Source organism: Euprymna scolopes, chromosome 38 (assembly GCF_053919585.1).
Source record: "Euprymna scolopes isolate OS-2025 chromosome 38, ASM5391958v1, whole genome shotgun sequence".
NCBI lineage: Eukaryota > Metazoa > Mollusca > Cephalopoda > Sepiida > Sepiolidae > Euprymna > Euprymna scolopes.
In genome coordinates, this window is record NC_136519.1 from 24,153,877 (window position 1) to 24,169,846 (window position 15,970).

Below are 15,970 nucleotides of genomic sequence, written 5' to 3' on the forward strand. Positions count from 1 at the left end.
ATTATCAGATAATTGTATTAATTTTACCATACATACGTTCCTATTTACTTACCTCCCCACGAGGGCAGAGTTAGACACAAGGTCGGTTTTTAATGTAAGGAAAATCCAGCTCTCCAAAAAAAGGGGAACTCTGGATAGGAACAACAATAAAAATTGACTTGGTCATGAAGGATTTCCCCTCCACTGAACGAGGACAGAAAAGGTGAAGTGTAGTACCAGAACAGATACTACACTTTGTTACTAGCCAACGTGTAAATGAAATGAAGAGAGCAGCTTACCTCCAGTTAAATGTCATTTGAGGTTTGTATCACTTAATTTCCCACAACAAATGAAGAAAGCGAAATGCAAAAAAAAGAAAAATAATTTTTTTTGTTTGTATTGTGACAGCGATTCAGAAAAGAGCACTCCCTACTGGACGACCGGTCTTCTGTCCTTGGCAGAGCAAGGGGTGGAGAAAGAAGGAAGGAGAAAAAAAAAAGAGAAAAAAGAAACGAGAGAGAGAGAGACAAAAAAAGAGAGAGATAATGAAAGTGTGTGTGTGTGTGTGTGTGTGTGTGTGTGTGTGTGTGTGTGTGTGTGTGTGTGTGAGGGGGGGGCTTGTAACGATGAGCTGGCCCAAAAAGGGAGGGACAGACCAACTTATTTTTTTATCATGACAGCTCACATTATTGGACATTTTTGTCACATAAAGTCACAACGAGATGATATTCCAGTTTTATAACCTCGTCAAGCCAGTCACCCACATTTGCATGACCCTTTAACACATGGGCTAAAATAAAACTTGAGAGAAAAAAAACTTTTGTTTTTCATCATTATTAATATACGTTTTTCATTATTCTTTTTTACACAGGAATTTAGTTAACTATAGCAGTCGCTGACTTTGGCAGAAGCCATCGTGGAGCGTCATTGTACATTGCCAAGAACCACATGAATAGATATATAAAAGTTTTCAGTGAAAGAAGAAAATGAAAAATATATATTGTATATGCATGGATGATAAAACGAAACATTAAAAAAATAGGCACTTGTGCACTTGTGTGGAAGTACAACTTTTTGGTTTTCAGTTGAGACATTTGGAGAGTGCATAGCAAGGGCAGACAAGCATACATCAGGGGCAGAAAACTAATTTGTGTTTATAAGTTTCTTATATTTATTTTAATTCAGTAAATGTGTAACAAAAACTTTATCAACAAAAAAAAACATGCATTCGAAATTTCAGAATTTTGGCTTATTACACAAAAATAAATAAATATATAAATTTCTAATTTATGTTAGAAAAATTGTATTTTGTGTTATTATAATTTTCTTAACTTTATTAAAAAAAACAAAAAAAAACATGCATTCGAAATTTCAGAATTTTGGCTTATTACACAAAAATAAATAAATATATAAATTTCTAATTTATGTTAGAAAAATTGTATTTTGTGTTATTATAATTTTCTTAACTTTATTAAAAAAAAAAAAAAAAAAAAAATAGCCATTTATTGTTGTGAGATTTTCAATTAAGTCCTGAAATTGCATTTGTTTGTCCCTTGCTATGCACTCTTCAAAACTGAAAACCAAAAGAATTGTACCTTTGCAGTAGTACACAAGTCACAAATAATAGACGGGTCACCAGATAGCAGAGTTTTAAGAAAACATTTTTATATAAGAAATAAGAATATAAAGGTTACTTTCAGGTTATTAAACGTTAATAGTACGACACGTGTTTGGGTAAAGAAGTCTGAATTTTTTGGATGAGGGTTGATTATTCGTATTATTTGAAATCTTTGGACTACTATTCTCATCTTGAGTGTTATTTGCACAATGTTTCGGTCGATGTAACCTCTGACCTTCTTCAGGTGTATTTTGAACCCGTGACACAGTGGTTAGAATACTTAGAAAAAATCAATTGTAAAGTGATATTCTCCTGAAATGAATGGCTCTAATTTTGAGGGAAGTAGCATGTCTTGACAAGCTTCGGCGACTGACCTTCACTCCAGATCTGAAATGGAACACATACATCAAATTTGTTGCCAAGATCTCTGGAAAAATGGTTGAATCATTGTATCGCTCCAGTAGATATCTCACTGCTGATGCAATTCTCTATCTGTATAAGAGCCAAGTACGTCCTAAAATGGAGTACTGTTGCCACATCTGGGCAGGAGCTACTCAGCACGCCCTATCTTGTTTTGAGTTCAAAATGAACTTCAAACCTGTGGAATACTATTCCACTGACCTGCTTCCTGGTTGACTACAACATGGTAGCCTTCAAATCCAATGTAAACAAGTTCTTGTTGAGCCGTCCCCATAAATAATCAAATTCTACCCAATTTACACCATTAACGATTACTACACCATCATCTTACATTTATTAACCTTTATCCTCGTGTGGCTTTCGAGCCTTGATAAGCGGTGACTACCTTGTAAAAAAATAATTGGGGACATTTGGTTTTACTTTTTCAGCTGGAAAAAAAACACGGGGGCTTGTACAAACAAAGTCAACAGATTGATTTTTTTAAAATAAGATTGCTGAAAGAGGGGACATAACTCAAATTGCTTATTTTAGAAAGCATATTTTAGATTACTTTAAATGATTGCTTAGTGTTCGTTATTTAATTAAATTACTTTTTTTTTTATTTAAAAATATTTTTTGATAGAAATTTACCAAAAAAAAAAAACTGGAAATTATTCAAATTTTAATCAATTTAATTAAAGTATTGTGTTTGCTGTTTGTTGTTTAACCAAATCGGTACAGGAGAACCCCAGGATATGGCATTAAAAATTAGTAACAAAATACAGTACAGTATATAATACACATGTATATAATCAAATAACATTATAAATAACTCCGTAAGGCGGGGCAAATACTGTAACAAGAGGTCGGAAAAACATCATATTCCAAATGGTAACCTGAAAAAAAAAAACGTATCCTACTTATATGCACTTATTGTACCACGCTGAACTAATAAAGTTATTATTTAGACAGCCATTCTTAACATAGGGAGGGGGTGCATTTTGTAACTATTCTGTACTTTCACCTAACAACTTAATTTTAAAAAATTTCTTTTGTTTCATGATTTATCTCCCTTGTTTAATCTTTGTATAAGTACCAAAAAAAAACGATACAAAGACTTTCAGAGATAATAAGGTCAAAACATTGAAAATAAAACTATAGAGCAAGAAAATAATCGGTAAGTATACAGCCAATGTATTTTTCAGTAATAATATAGAAAGGAAAGGTCTCGATAAGTATACACTATTTTTGATACCATTTTAGGATGAGATCACAAATGATGGAAATTTGAAATACACAGATTGGTAGAACTAAGTAGTTTATGGCCTGGGTTATTATAAAAGGATTAGGGGTGGGAAAGGATGCCATAGAGGTCACAACAAAGAATACATGAAATGAACAACGTTAGAAGTGTGTAGATTCTGACTCCATAAAATTAAAGACAGACAAATATTGAAGGTTGAGAACCGATTTTATTTACTACCAACAACTTGTACTAGAAGAGGCAAAGTGTTTGTAGGATGGAATGTGATTTAACGAAGAATGGATTGTCCGATGGAGATATTTGACAGTTTGTATTACGGTGAAATGTTCGTAGGATGTTTTCAGTTATGTACGATTTAACAAGGAATGAATGTTCGTAAAACGTTTGTAGTTATGTATGAATTGACAAGGAATGAATGTTCGTAAACATAACTTATCTTTTAGACGATAGATGTGGTAGGGGTAGGCCGGTTATCCTGCTGTCGGTGATGCATGTCCTGGCTTGTAACTGGAAAGCGGGTGACTTCTTTCATCAGCAGCTAGCAGCCCGGCGTCTTTGTCTTCTTTTTCCTCCTCTCTCCTCTGGTTCCCTAAAATCCCTCGTTTTATAGTGGCAAACCGGCTCCCAGTGACTGTGATATTAGAGGTGTTTATTTTAGGCGCGGAGCTCTGCCATTGGTCGATAACTATTTTGTGATTATCTTATTTTTTTCTTCCCAAGTGGAAGCGATGCGTGGAGCCATGTGCAAAAGACGATTTTTCATTTTGTCTCTCATGGTGGATACGTTAACATCCAGTTCGCTGCTAATTCTCACCATGTTCCCACAAGTTCAGTCATACAACATAACAAACGTTACATATTTCTCCATCTCCCCCCCCCCCAAGTTATTAGTACATCCTCTGATGGATGGGACAAGGACTGATTGTAGATAACTGTCAATGTACGTAGGTGAACACACAAAAATATTCACACTGTCTGGTCAAGAAACAGTGAAAGAGAAAGAAACAAAAATACGTCATGGGCCTTCACTGGGTAGACTGCCCTCTAGCCCAGGGATTATTCTGCCCCCAACTGTTCAAACATAATCTTTCAGCCATAGCAGCTTCATTTTTTTCAATTCAAGCACCTTGTGTCACAATTCTGCTGGCAGACACGGTTGTCTCTAGCTGCTGTTGGTTGGGGCTTGTTAGAGCTGACGGCGTCATAGGTGGTGACGACTCACATGATGTTTGTTGTAGTGATGGGGAGGTCATTGGCTGGTCGTTAACATCACTGCTAGGTGCGAGCACTGACTTCTCTAGATCTGGTTCACCTCTCTCAAGATGCGTGTCATGCACCGGTGTTGGCGTGGTGGCAACAAAGGTGTGTTGTTTATGATTAGGTAGCATGATATCATGTGGTTGTTTGGTTGTTGTAGCAGCGTGGTGACCAGATGTGGGTGTGGCTTGGGTTGATGGCTTCTGCTGGAACATCAAGTTGCTGTCAATCATGAGTTTATCTCTGGAAGTGTAGATGGGGATATAATTCTGGAGAAATTTTACGTTTCGGAGAGTCACCCTACCCAATCCATCAACGCATACCACGTACTGATCATACTGGCGTACTTTGATCACCTGAACAGTTTTGTCCCATTTGAGTGGTTGGGGGCCAGTTTGGTTTTGGATTCTGACCAAATCCCCCACAAACAGAGCTGGTAGATATTTTGTGTTCAGCAAGTAACTCGGCAGACTTCCTATGCCTGTTTCTCAGGGCTTCCTTCCATGACAATAATGTGTCGCTCCATGTGTCATGTGGTCTGTAATGGCCAGGTAGAATGGGTATGAAGTCCTTTATGGGCCTACCGAAGACGTACATGGCAGTAGATAGTTTGGTGTCCTTGTTCCAGTCTCGTATGCTGGATTGCATCAGTGTTGAATTCTCCATCTGAACCAGTATTATCAGTGAGCAGTCGTTTGATGGTTTTGACGCCAACCTCGGTCCTGCAATTGGTGTGTAGGAAAACAACAGATGATAGGTAATGATGTATACCCCAGTTTTGTAGGAACTGCCTGGTGGCTGATGCAGTGAACTCGGGTCCTCCATTTGAAGACAGCTCGTCCGGTTTACCAAATGTGACAAACGTTTTCTGGAGAGAATCTATTAGATCAGATGCTCCACTAAAGGTTCTTTGTAATATGGACCAATTGGAGTATCTGTCAACAACGACTACATAGTTGATACCTTTGTAGTGGAAGAAGTCAACATATACACACTGAAAGGGGTAGGCTGGAGAGACAGGTGGTGTCAGCGGTGAGCTGGGTTGGGAGGGCGCCATCCAGTTGCAGTGATTACAGTTGTTTTAGGTGGCTGCGACAGCTGGGGTGATCCCAGGCCAGATGAATGCTTCAGTTCTTGACATCTCATCTATGATGAGATGCCTTTGTGTGCAGAATAGAGTACACCAAGGATGTCTCGTCTCCGAGTAGGGGGACTGACAATACACGGCTTGTATACAAGAACACCGTCAACCATGTAAAGATCCTTGTGAAACTGATGGTACTCACACAGGAAATGCACTGCGGGATTCTGGCATTCCAGATTGGATAATCTCACCATGTTTTCGTCACTGTCCCAAATGGTCAACCGTATTGAATTGATGTCATCCACCAATGGCATCTTTTTGGGTTGGGGAGCACTGGTTGAATAGCGAAAGACAGCATCTGCTGCATGGTGTTTGGCACCTGGAATGCTGATCACGTAAAACCTGTAGCGCAAGGTCTTTTCTTTCAGGTTGCGCAACCAAGCATTGGATATGTCCTCAAGTGATCTGTTGCCAAACACTTTCAGTAGTGGTTTGTGGTCCACGGCTATTGTAATCTCATCACATTCAAGAACAAAGTACCTGACTTTCTTCAATCAGCCACCGCCACCGCCTCGCTTTCTATTGGAGCATAACGTGACTCAGCTGAGTGTGTGAAACGGATGCCAACAAGGGTGACCTTCCAACCCTATTGACAACAGAAAGGCTCTGCTTTGGGACATCAGCAGTGGTTCTGGAAGAGCCAAAATCCAATACCATTCTTTGACCATTCAGTGGAAGGCAGATGGTCTTGGACTTGTCAAAGATACAGACGCCCTCCTCAATCTCACTGAGTATGACTGCTTTGGACTCTAGGAACAGGTTGTCAAGGTGGGCATTCCATGCAAATGGCATTCCCGGCTTCAGGAACTAGTGAAATGATTGCATTCTGTCCACCATGCTGAATGCATGACACCTGGTTCACCTGACCAAACTATGAGCACCTATCTGTGATGTTCTTCGATGCTGGGAATTATGAGATAGCTTGCAGCTATTTCTTGCATGGCGAAACACTGTTGAGTGTGATCTCGAATCCAGCAAAGTCCACAATATCCTGCATAAAGACAAACTTTTCAGGGTTGAGGATAATGTCATTTCTGCCACAAATGTCCAGCGATTGGCATACTTGGAAGAAGGTGTCTTTAATGTTGTCTGACCACAGGAGTGCATCATCAACGCACTTCATCTTGCGTGGCATATCAGCAACAATCTTGTTGAAGCACCACTTTTAGCCATCCTCAGAGGCAATGTACCTCTGTTGGGTAGATCAATATCTCTATCTTCCCCAAGGGGTAATGAAAGTTGTGAGATGGTTTTTTTTTGTTTTTGTTTTTTTTTATTACATTTTTTCCATGTGCGGCCAAACTATGAGCACCTGTCTGTGATGTTCTTCGATGCTGGGAATTCTTCCAAGCATGCCAAATTTTTATCTTTGTTACGGATTGGCACACTATGTTAACCGTTCCAGGCATTGAACACTGTCTTTTTTTTTACCATGAGGCACAGACCTAGCTTGGTGGAATGGTGATTGGGTGTGGTGGGTCTCTCTTGCCGCATGAACGTTGGAGCATTGAGAGGTTGGAAATCGACAGTACAACGAGGTTTTCCATTCTGTTTTGCATGGATGACTATTGTCTGGCAACACGTTAATGGATCACTAATTGGGGCTCGTTCGATGACTCATAGTCTCACGTCTTGATCCAAACTTGCCTTTACTGCGTCTTGCCAGTGCAGTGGGATGGGGACAGACATGTGGTGGGCCATGAGTGTAGCATCAGAGTCAACTATTAACTTCATGGGTGGGCCCTTGAAGGGAAGGGTCTGGTGCTCACATGTGTTGAATGTATTCGTGCTGTTAAAATCGTGTAAGTACTCCTCCAGTTTCTGCGATGTATTTCAGTTGCAGGGTAGGGAAGACTTAAAGGAACTGATGGTGGCAGTGTGCGTTTGGGACAGTTGCATCCAACATCATTGAGGTTCTTGGCATGAGAGTTTCCTGCATTAGCATCTGCAGTGCTGACAGCATCGTTTTTGTTGTATGTCACCTCACCAATTGTGGGAAAGTTTTCGATAATCAGACCAAGTACAACACAAGCTTCCGTGCTAAAAAAGAATTCATCCGCATTGTCAGTAACATTACCTATCTGATATGTTTATATGCTGTTGCTTTTAAGGTCTTTGCTGGATAGTTGGAGAACTGTTGCGCCAAGGATGTTGATACCTTTATTGTTGGCAACATGCATCCACATGGTGACAGGAATGAGGTCATGCTTTCTCAGTTCCAATTGATGGATCACCTTGACAATGGCCAGGCAACTTTGACAACCAGTATCAGCCATGGCAGCAACATGCCAGTCGATAAAAAGACGAACTTTGTTGTTGTCATGTTATTATTACAGTGAGGTGTCCCAAGTAATCGATTGTATCGATTAAAGACTTAAGATTTAATCGACTAAAGAAGTGCGCGTTTTTCTTGGACCCCCCCCCCTTCTCACAATTTGTTCCCCATTTTCTTGCAGCAGTAAAAAGAACAGTCTTTTTTTATTCTTATTGATCTTCATCATAGATAAGTATACACTATTTTGATACCATTTCAGGATGACATCACAAATGATGAAGATCTGAAATACACAGATTGGTAGAACTAAGTAAACGGAATAGTTGCAGTCACATAGTATAACATAACAAGTATATCTGTTCTTCAGATGTTGCACTTCAGTTTCTTGTTCTCTGTCAGTAGAGGAGAAATCCTTCACGACTGAGACAATTTTTATTTTTGTTCCTTTTCTCCACGTTAAAAAACGACCCTGGTGTCTAACTCTGTCCCGTGGGGAGGCATTGTAAATAGGAACAAGTATTGTTACAGTACATATTCCTCTAAGGATGCTAACTCGATCAAGAGCTTTAGTCAAGTTGCCCTTTTCTGTGTTATTTCTAATAAACAATATCCGTTGACGAACTTTTATTTTGCATATGAGAATTTAAAATGAAAATAGGGTGCTTCTTCAGCATTGTAATGAAAACCGAAAAACTGAATTTCAACTAAAAGCAATGTTATCTACTAAACCCTCAAGTCAACAAAAACATTTACTTTCACGCTGCAGCGTTACTGCAGTTACTTCCCCTGCTATCATAAGAACTTGTAGCATTTGCTACAGATAGCTTAAACAAATCTTCAACAGAAACATTTTCATAGCAATCACTGTTTCAATGCCAACGGATATCAGAATGCGTAACGACACGACATCGATACACATTCTAGGAACTATATTGCATTTCACGCACAGTGATACAACAGACAGACTGGAATGTTCTAGAACTCGCCTATATAAAATTTGGCCCACGAAAATCAAATCAGTTTTCTCTTCAGATTTCGCCAGCTCAATTTGTGTCTAAGAGACTCCATTTTTGTGGGGCGTTAAATCACCTAACATGACTTTCCGCACATTGTGTATCTTTAATTCTCAACATGGAAAGTTACCATATCGAACACGAGTTATTCCTTCTTTTCACCAATGCTATTTCGAACTGCTGTTTTCATATGTTCACTCACACATATCACTTAAGTAGTTAATGGCTTTATTTTCCGTCCAGAAAATAACCATGCGTGTCCCTCTGTTCATGAAAATCAGTAATCATAAACTTCATGCCTTTTTCCACAAAATACTTATTAGCAAAGACTAATAAAAACTTGTTGCAAAAACCTTAACGTTGGAATGGTTTGAATTAATGTTTCTTAAACACGTAAATAAATGTTATTTCATCTCAATACAGCGATCTCGAGTTCTTTGTCGGATGTTGTTATTTTTCCAAAGTTATTCACGTCTTTTTATTTTATATGGGTGTGGATGTGATTCGATGGAAACCTTCTGTAAATCAAAGATCTCGTTAAATTTACTTTTAACGTTCCTAGTGATATACTACTACTTTCGACTTCTAGAGATTCCTGCACCTGTAACCTTGGTCTTAAGAATCGATAGAGCCCGATTATGAATTAGTGAACACTGACTTACACCTCATATCCTATAAACTATTCTGTTTATTATTTAAATAAAACTCAAAATTTATTTCAAATGCAAATTTCATTAGTAATTCGTCTTCTACTTTTTTGTAAGTTTTGGATATGTTACTAATTTCGGCATGACAATTAAGTAAATAAGATTGCTTTTATTTGTAAATAAATTTTTCGATTTTCGTTATTATTCCAAACAAGCACTAAATTTTTCGATGTTCGTTATTATTCCAAACAAGCACTAAATTTTTCGATTTTCGTTATTATTCCAAACAAGCACTAAATTTTTCGATTTTCGTTATTATTCCAAACAAGCACTAAATTTTTCGATTTTCGTTATTATTCCAAACAAGCACTAAATTTTTCGATTTTCGTTATTATTCCAAACAAGCACTAACTTTTTCGATTTTCGTTATTATTCCAAACAAGCACTAAAAAAGTCATTGAAAAAAAATCAAACTAAACTTTAAATATGTTAATTGTGGCCTGGCAAACTAACACAAAATCTACCTTAAAAAAAACAAAAAACACTTGTTTTCTAGGAGTTTTCATCTGTGCTGAAAACGAATATCGCATTTAAAATTGGTGCCAGCAACTAGTTTTCACGATACTGAAAAGATATTTTTCCGCGTGTTTCATGTAGTAATGTAACGTGGCAGCCATATTTGTTCAAAACAGAAACGACATAATGAATTTTCAAGATAATGAAGAGTTAACATTTTCATTTTTAATTAGAAAAATACATGCGCATAAAACAATGGCTTCCACTTATAAGATAAAATATTGCATTTAAATTTTCTGCAAATAAGTATTTTTCCGAATATTAAGCAATATAATTCTTTATGTTATAAATGGTGGTCATTGTTCTATGTGTGCACAGTAAAAATATGCGCGCTTGCAGGTACAACAATGGCCACCACTTATAACAAAGAATTACATTGCTTAATATCTGGAAAATTACTTATTTGCGGAAAATTCAAATGCGATATTCGTTTTCAGCATACCCGAGAACCCCACGAAAACAAGTTTTTTTAAGGTAGGTTTTGTGTTGGTCAACCAGGCCACAATTACCTTAAATATTATTTTTCTAATGAATGACATGCTGAAAATCGTATTTTTATTTGGTGTAAGAAATTTCTTCCCTACACAACCAATTTCCTCCCTGCAGATAGCAAATGAAATTCCACAAACAAAGCCATACCTTTAACTCAAATTTTATTCAAGATGTATCAGAAATGAAAGTTCTTTTGTCACGGTAAGTCCCTTGCAAAAACAGTGGCTGAATTTGCTATCCATTGCAATGGAGCCTTTAGTTATGATTCCTCTGTGGGAATGTTAGTTCAGGTTTCCTTTTAGAATGATCCATGTTGTACATGGTTGAACACGGCAGGAATATTGTCGCCCAATATGGCATATTTTGGGACCATGTAGTCTCTGAAAGAAATAGGAATAATTTCCCATAATCAAATATATCAAGCCGAACACTGTAGAATATCCTCATTGGGTAAAATAAGTTCAGCGATTATGTTGTCTCTGTATTTAGAGAAATGTCCTTCATCCACTCACTGCATGGTGTCCAATGAAGGTAAATCCTGGCACTCTATGATGAAGCACCGCTGTGTGAGTCCTTTACTGTTCCATGTTCATGTCAGACTGAAAAATAACGCACATGTAATACAAAATTGGCGCCAACCTGGCGCATTCAAATTGAACCAATCAAAGACCGTCTAGCAAATCATGTTAGGCGGGCAACAAAATGGCGTTGGTTATGGAATTTCTCACACACTGCCAAGGAGGAGAAGAAAAAGTAATCGATAATCATTACTTTTTTTCCCAATACAAGTTAATTAATAAAACGGTTGGATAAACAACGAATAACAAGTAAATCCAATAAACATAAGTCTTAACTCAGACAATTTTATAATTACAATATTTTTTTTATTCAGTTTAATTTATTAACTTAATATGGTTATTTGTTGACAATTTAAATTGAGATTCAAAATTATAACTTTAATTCAATAAATGTTCTTAATATTACACTGCCAAGGAGGAGAGGAAAAAGTAATGGATGATCATTACTTTTTTCACAATACAATTTAATTACAATTTTAATTCAATAATTCTTTTTAATATTAATATGTGTGTGCCATTGTCTGTTGTCAATTTTCAGTTCAAACTTCAACTTTCCATGCATCCAGACATTAGCTAATTTCCACTATATGGACCGACCTGAGGAGCCTCATCCTTACAATTAGAACAAAACCACTCCCCTAAGGTATCTTGATGATCAACTCCTATGCAGCTAAAATGATACCAGCTGTCACAAGAATTGCAGCACACTATGGGCGATGTTCCATCATTTGGAACAGAACAGGTTGGACAGAAAAAGGGACCTCCTTCTTCTATAAACTCAGTTGATGCAATATCATCATTACCCTTAATTTGCAAGGGCACAAGATTTTTTAAGGAATGAACCTTTTCGCACCCATCCTTAAGAACAACCACAGAACAAACTTTATTGTCATTTCCAGTCATTAATTTGATTATTTTACCAAGACTCCAGAATTGTCTGGTTTTGTTGGGAGTCTTAATAAGTACTATCTCTCCAACAGATAACTTGAGGGCACAATTGCTCCCGATTTTGGCATCAACTTCTGTTAATGACAAGAGGTAATCATTATGCCAGATACGATTGAATTTTTCAACAAATTTATTCCTCATTTCGAGGGAATGTAATAAGGCGGTCCTATTTGGAGTGGGATGGGGGTGGGGTCAGGACATAATTCAGCATCATAATTATTAATAAGCAAACGAGGTTGACATCCTGTTTGAAGAAAATGATTCAGAGTTAAAATACTAAAGTCTTTGTCGACAGAAGCAATATAAGTGAAGGGTCTGTCATTTATTGCCTTTTGCACATCAGAAAGTGCAGTCAGAAATTCAAAATAATCCAACTTTCTTCTGCCTAACAGTTTCCTCAAACATTGTTTGACAGTTTTAATAAGTCTCTCCCAGCACCCCCCCCCCTGCCAGGCAGAGTAAAGGGGAATTGTATGACAGGCGATGTGTATGGATTTAACTTGTTCCTTCAACGTGTTTGATTCAAGCACGTTCGATAACAATATTCTAGACGCAACAAAAGATTTTGCGTTATCGGAATATACATCCGTAGGGATACCAAATAAGTTAGTAAACCTTACAAAGACCAGCATAAAAGATCGGGTGCTCATATCCAGCAATAATTCCAAGTGAATTGCACATAAACTCATGCATGTAAAGAGTAATATGTACATTTTAACTTCTACCCCTGCAACTTTAATAGAAAATTGACTGGTGAAATCCACACCGATTTGTTTGAATGGCCGAACAAAGTTCACCCTATGAGCAGGTAATATCGACCCTGCAGGTGCCTTACAAGGCAGAGCATTTATTATTTTACATATGGTACAAGTACGCATGAAGGCTTTTACAGCTTGTCTCCCCTGAGGGATCCAAACTCCAGACAGCCTTAACTTACTGAGGGTTGAATTAACCCCCATGTGGCAACAGTTCAGATGAGCTTCCTTAATTGCCAGTTTTGATAAATAATGATATTTTCCCAACAAAAGGGGAAACTTGACCTCAAAGGGCAGAATATCAGAATTCTGTATCCTACCTCTGGTTCTAATTAACCCATATTTATCAAGAAATAACCCTAAGGCACTAACGCTAGAGGGAGGCATTTTCCGGAATGGTTGTTTCAAGTAACCTAATTCCAGAGGAAAAGCCTCCATTTGCATATTAGTAAATAGCAATAATTTGGCCCTATTAAAATTGTAAGCACTACGGTGACACAACAAATCATAAAATTTCAACACCTTTTCCAAGACGCTGATTGCCTTAGATAAGCTGGAATACCTTGTAATATTCAACGGGAAGGTATTTTCAGAAGGATGTGTCTCCTGAGAGTACAAACATGATACAATTTTTTTATTAGTTTCGTTTAGACAAGGCAAGGGTGAGATTGGCCAATCAATGCCATCTCTATTTAGCCATTCTAAGCCATACATCCAGAAATTTAATAACTGGGAAAATTTAGAAGTATTGATACCTATAGTCAAAAGATCTGCCAGATTTTCCGACAAAGAAACTTGCGGTAGAACACCAAATTTAATATTAATATCTTCTGAAAATTTTTTGATCTCTGCAATCCTGTTTTCAATGAATATATTTTTCTTGGATCCTTTACCATTGAGGATCCATAAGAAGGCAACTTGGGAATCAGACATCAGGAAAAAATTATGAATATTAAGGGGCCCCAGAGCACCCAAAACCTGAGGGGCTACCTTAAGAGCCAAACACATGGCCAATAGTTCCAATGTGGGAAGTGACTTCCCCTTAATTGGGGCCACTCTGGCCTTTGTGAACAATAGGGAACAATTCGCTCCCTGTTTTGCATACAGGGTGAATTCATACGCGTTTTTTGACGCGTCACAGAAACAGATAAATTCGACAGACTGATTTTCTGACAATACACGCCTGGGAAATTCAAACTTCCCCAAGTCGTTTAAGACCTTGGCATGGGTTTGCCACAGCTTAATGAGTTCTTGGGGTATTTGCTCATCTCACGATAACTTGCTTTTCCAGGTCGAACTGACAATGATCTTCCCCAGTATCATGACGGGGAGTAGCATAGACAAAGGGTCATACACTCCTGATATTTGCGAAAGAATTCCCCGTTTGGTATTAACCTCAGGGTCCACTAAAGTGGGAGAAAGTTTGAACGTGTCCCGAACAGGATCATATAGGTAACCCAATACCTTCTCTAAGGCTGGGAAGGGAGAAGAAATAGTTTCATCCTCCAACATTTTTTCTTGTATCTCAGAACAGTTGCAATTGCAGGATCGTAAATCGAAGCCTGCCTCTGACAGTCTGCTACGAACATTATTATAAATAGCAAGTAGGGACTCTCCATCACAACTGGTAGTGACAAGATTATCCACATAAAAATTGTTGGAAATAGCATGCGATGCTGCAATGCTGCATCCTTTGCGTATTTTCTGCGTGGAATTTCAAAATGAAGTTCAGAATGAAGGGGCTAGAATTGAACCCAAATATATTTTTTTTGTACCTGTAAGTACATAATTTGTCACCTTTTTAAGGAAAAAACAAAATCTGTTTTTATCCTCTTCTGGCTTAAGGTGAATTTGTAAAAAGGCCTTTCTTATATCACCAAGAAGGGCATATTTATTTTTCCTGAATCCCAGCAATAAATCCAATAATTTAGCAGATAAGTTCACGCCCCATGTAAGCAGCGTCATTAATTGACATCCCTTCCCGACGTTTTAGGGAGCAGTTGAATACGGGACGAATTTTTGTCGTCACTCCAGTTCCCTCCTTAATAACAGGTCTATGTGGAACCCAAATATAATTTTCATACTTCCGCTATTCCACATTCCTCATCATCCTCAAACACTTGGTTTCATTACTAATGATTACTATATTGTCCAATTTCTACTGTACACTCTTTAACCCTTATCCTTGAGTGGCCTCTTGGCCTTGATAATGTGGTGATGCCTGTGTAAAAAAAAAGTACCCATTATATATTCCCTTTCTTTCTAAGGACTCTGCCACTCTGTCCATTACCTTCAAGGAAGTCACAAAGTTACTGTTTACCAGTGAGACCCTGTCATTATCTGACCTTCTTCCCGTCGTAATTACCTGAAGAAGGCCAAAGGAGGAGTTGGCCGAAACGTGATGAAACAACAACAACTATGAAGACTCCGCAAAAAGAATGGATGCTTCAATTATTTTTGTGTTTGTTTGCTTGTTTAAAAAAAAAATACAATTTGGAAAAAAAATCGTTTCATTTTTAATAATAAATAATAAAAAGAAAAAATAGAAAAGTGAAAAGACTTCTTTTTTTTTTTCAATTACTTACTTTTTGCGATAATTTGGTCGAATTGTGTACGATTTGTTGCTGGTGGACATTTTCATTTAATAACGGAACAAAAGTTTCGTGTAAATGAAATCTAAGTTCCTAAGATCGACGATGCGCAAGTTTTAAATGTCAAATAATTTTGTGGCTGAAAAACCAACAACACGTTGCTGCGTTTAGTTTGTTGAGCGTTGCAATTTTTTTGTTTTTCCTTTCTAAATTCTTAAGAAGAAAAGTCCAAAACAAAATACAATTTTCTCTAGAATAAAAAAGAAAAAGGAATTCAAAATATAAAAATATTTTTTTATCTCTTGTGATGATTTCGTTTCGTTTAATATTCCGGTTTTACTTTTCGTTATTTTTTGTTGTCAAGAAACAAAAAGACTTTTCCCCTTGACAACGTTGTCATTTTTGCCCAGCAAATATTTAAATTATTTTTCTTT

General features: G+C 37.4%; 1 protein-coding gene across 2 annotated transcripts in view; it reads right to left on the reverse strand.

Annotated features, from left to right (window-relative positions):
- Positions 1-15,709, reverse strand: part of LOC145263095 (dynein light chain Tctex-type protein 2B-like) — a 254,270-nt gene extending 238,561 nt beyond the window's left edge. Inside the window, exon 1 of one of the 2 annotated variants that reach the window (XM_080119995.1) lies at positions 15,531-15,709. In XM_080119995.1, the coding sequence (XP_079976121.1) occupies positions 15,531-15,586 (56 nt within the window). In that variant the 5' untranslated portion in view covers positions 15,587-15,709. Of the gene's footprint in view, positions 1-278; positions 442-15,530 lie in introns of those variants that run through there. The other variant, XM_080119997.1, reaches the window with a different exon arrangement.
- Between the last annotated feature and the right edge of the window lie 261 nt (positions 15,710-15,970).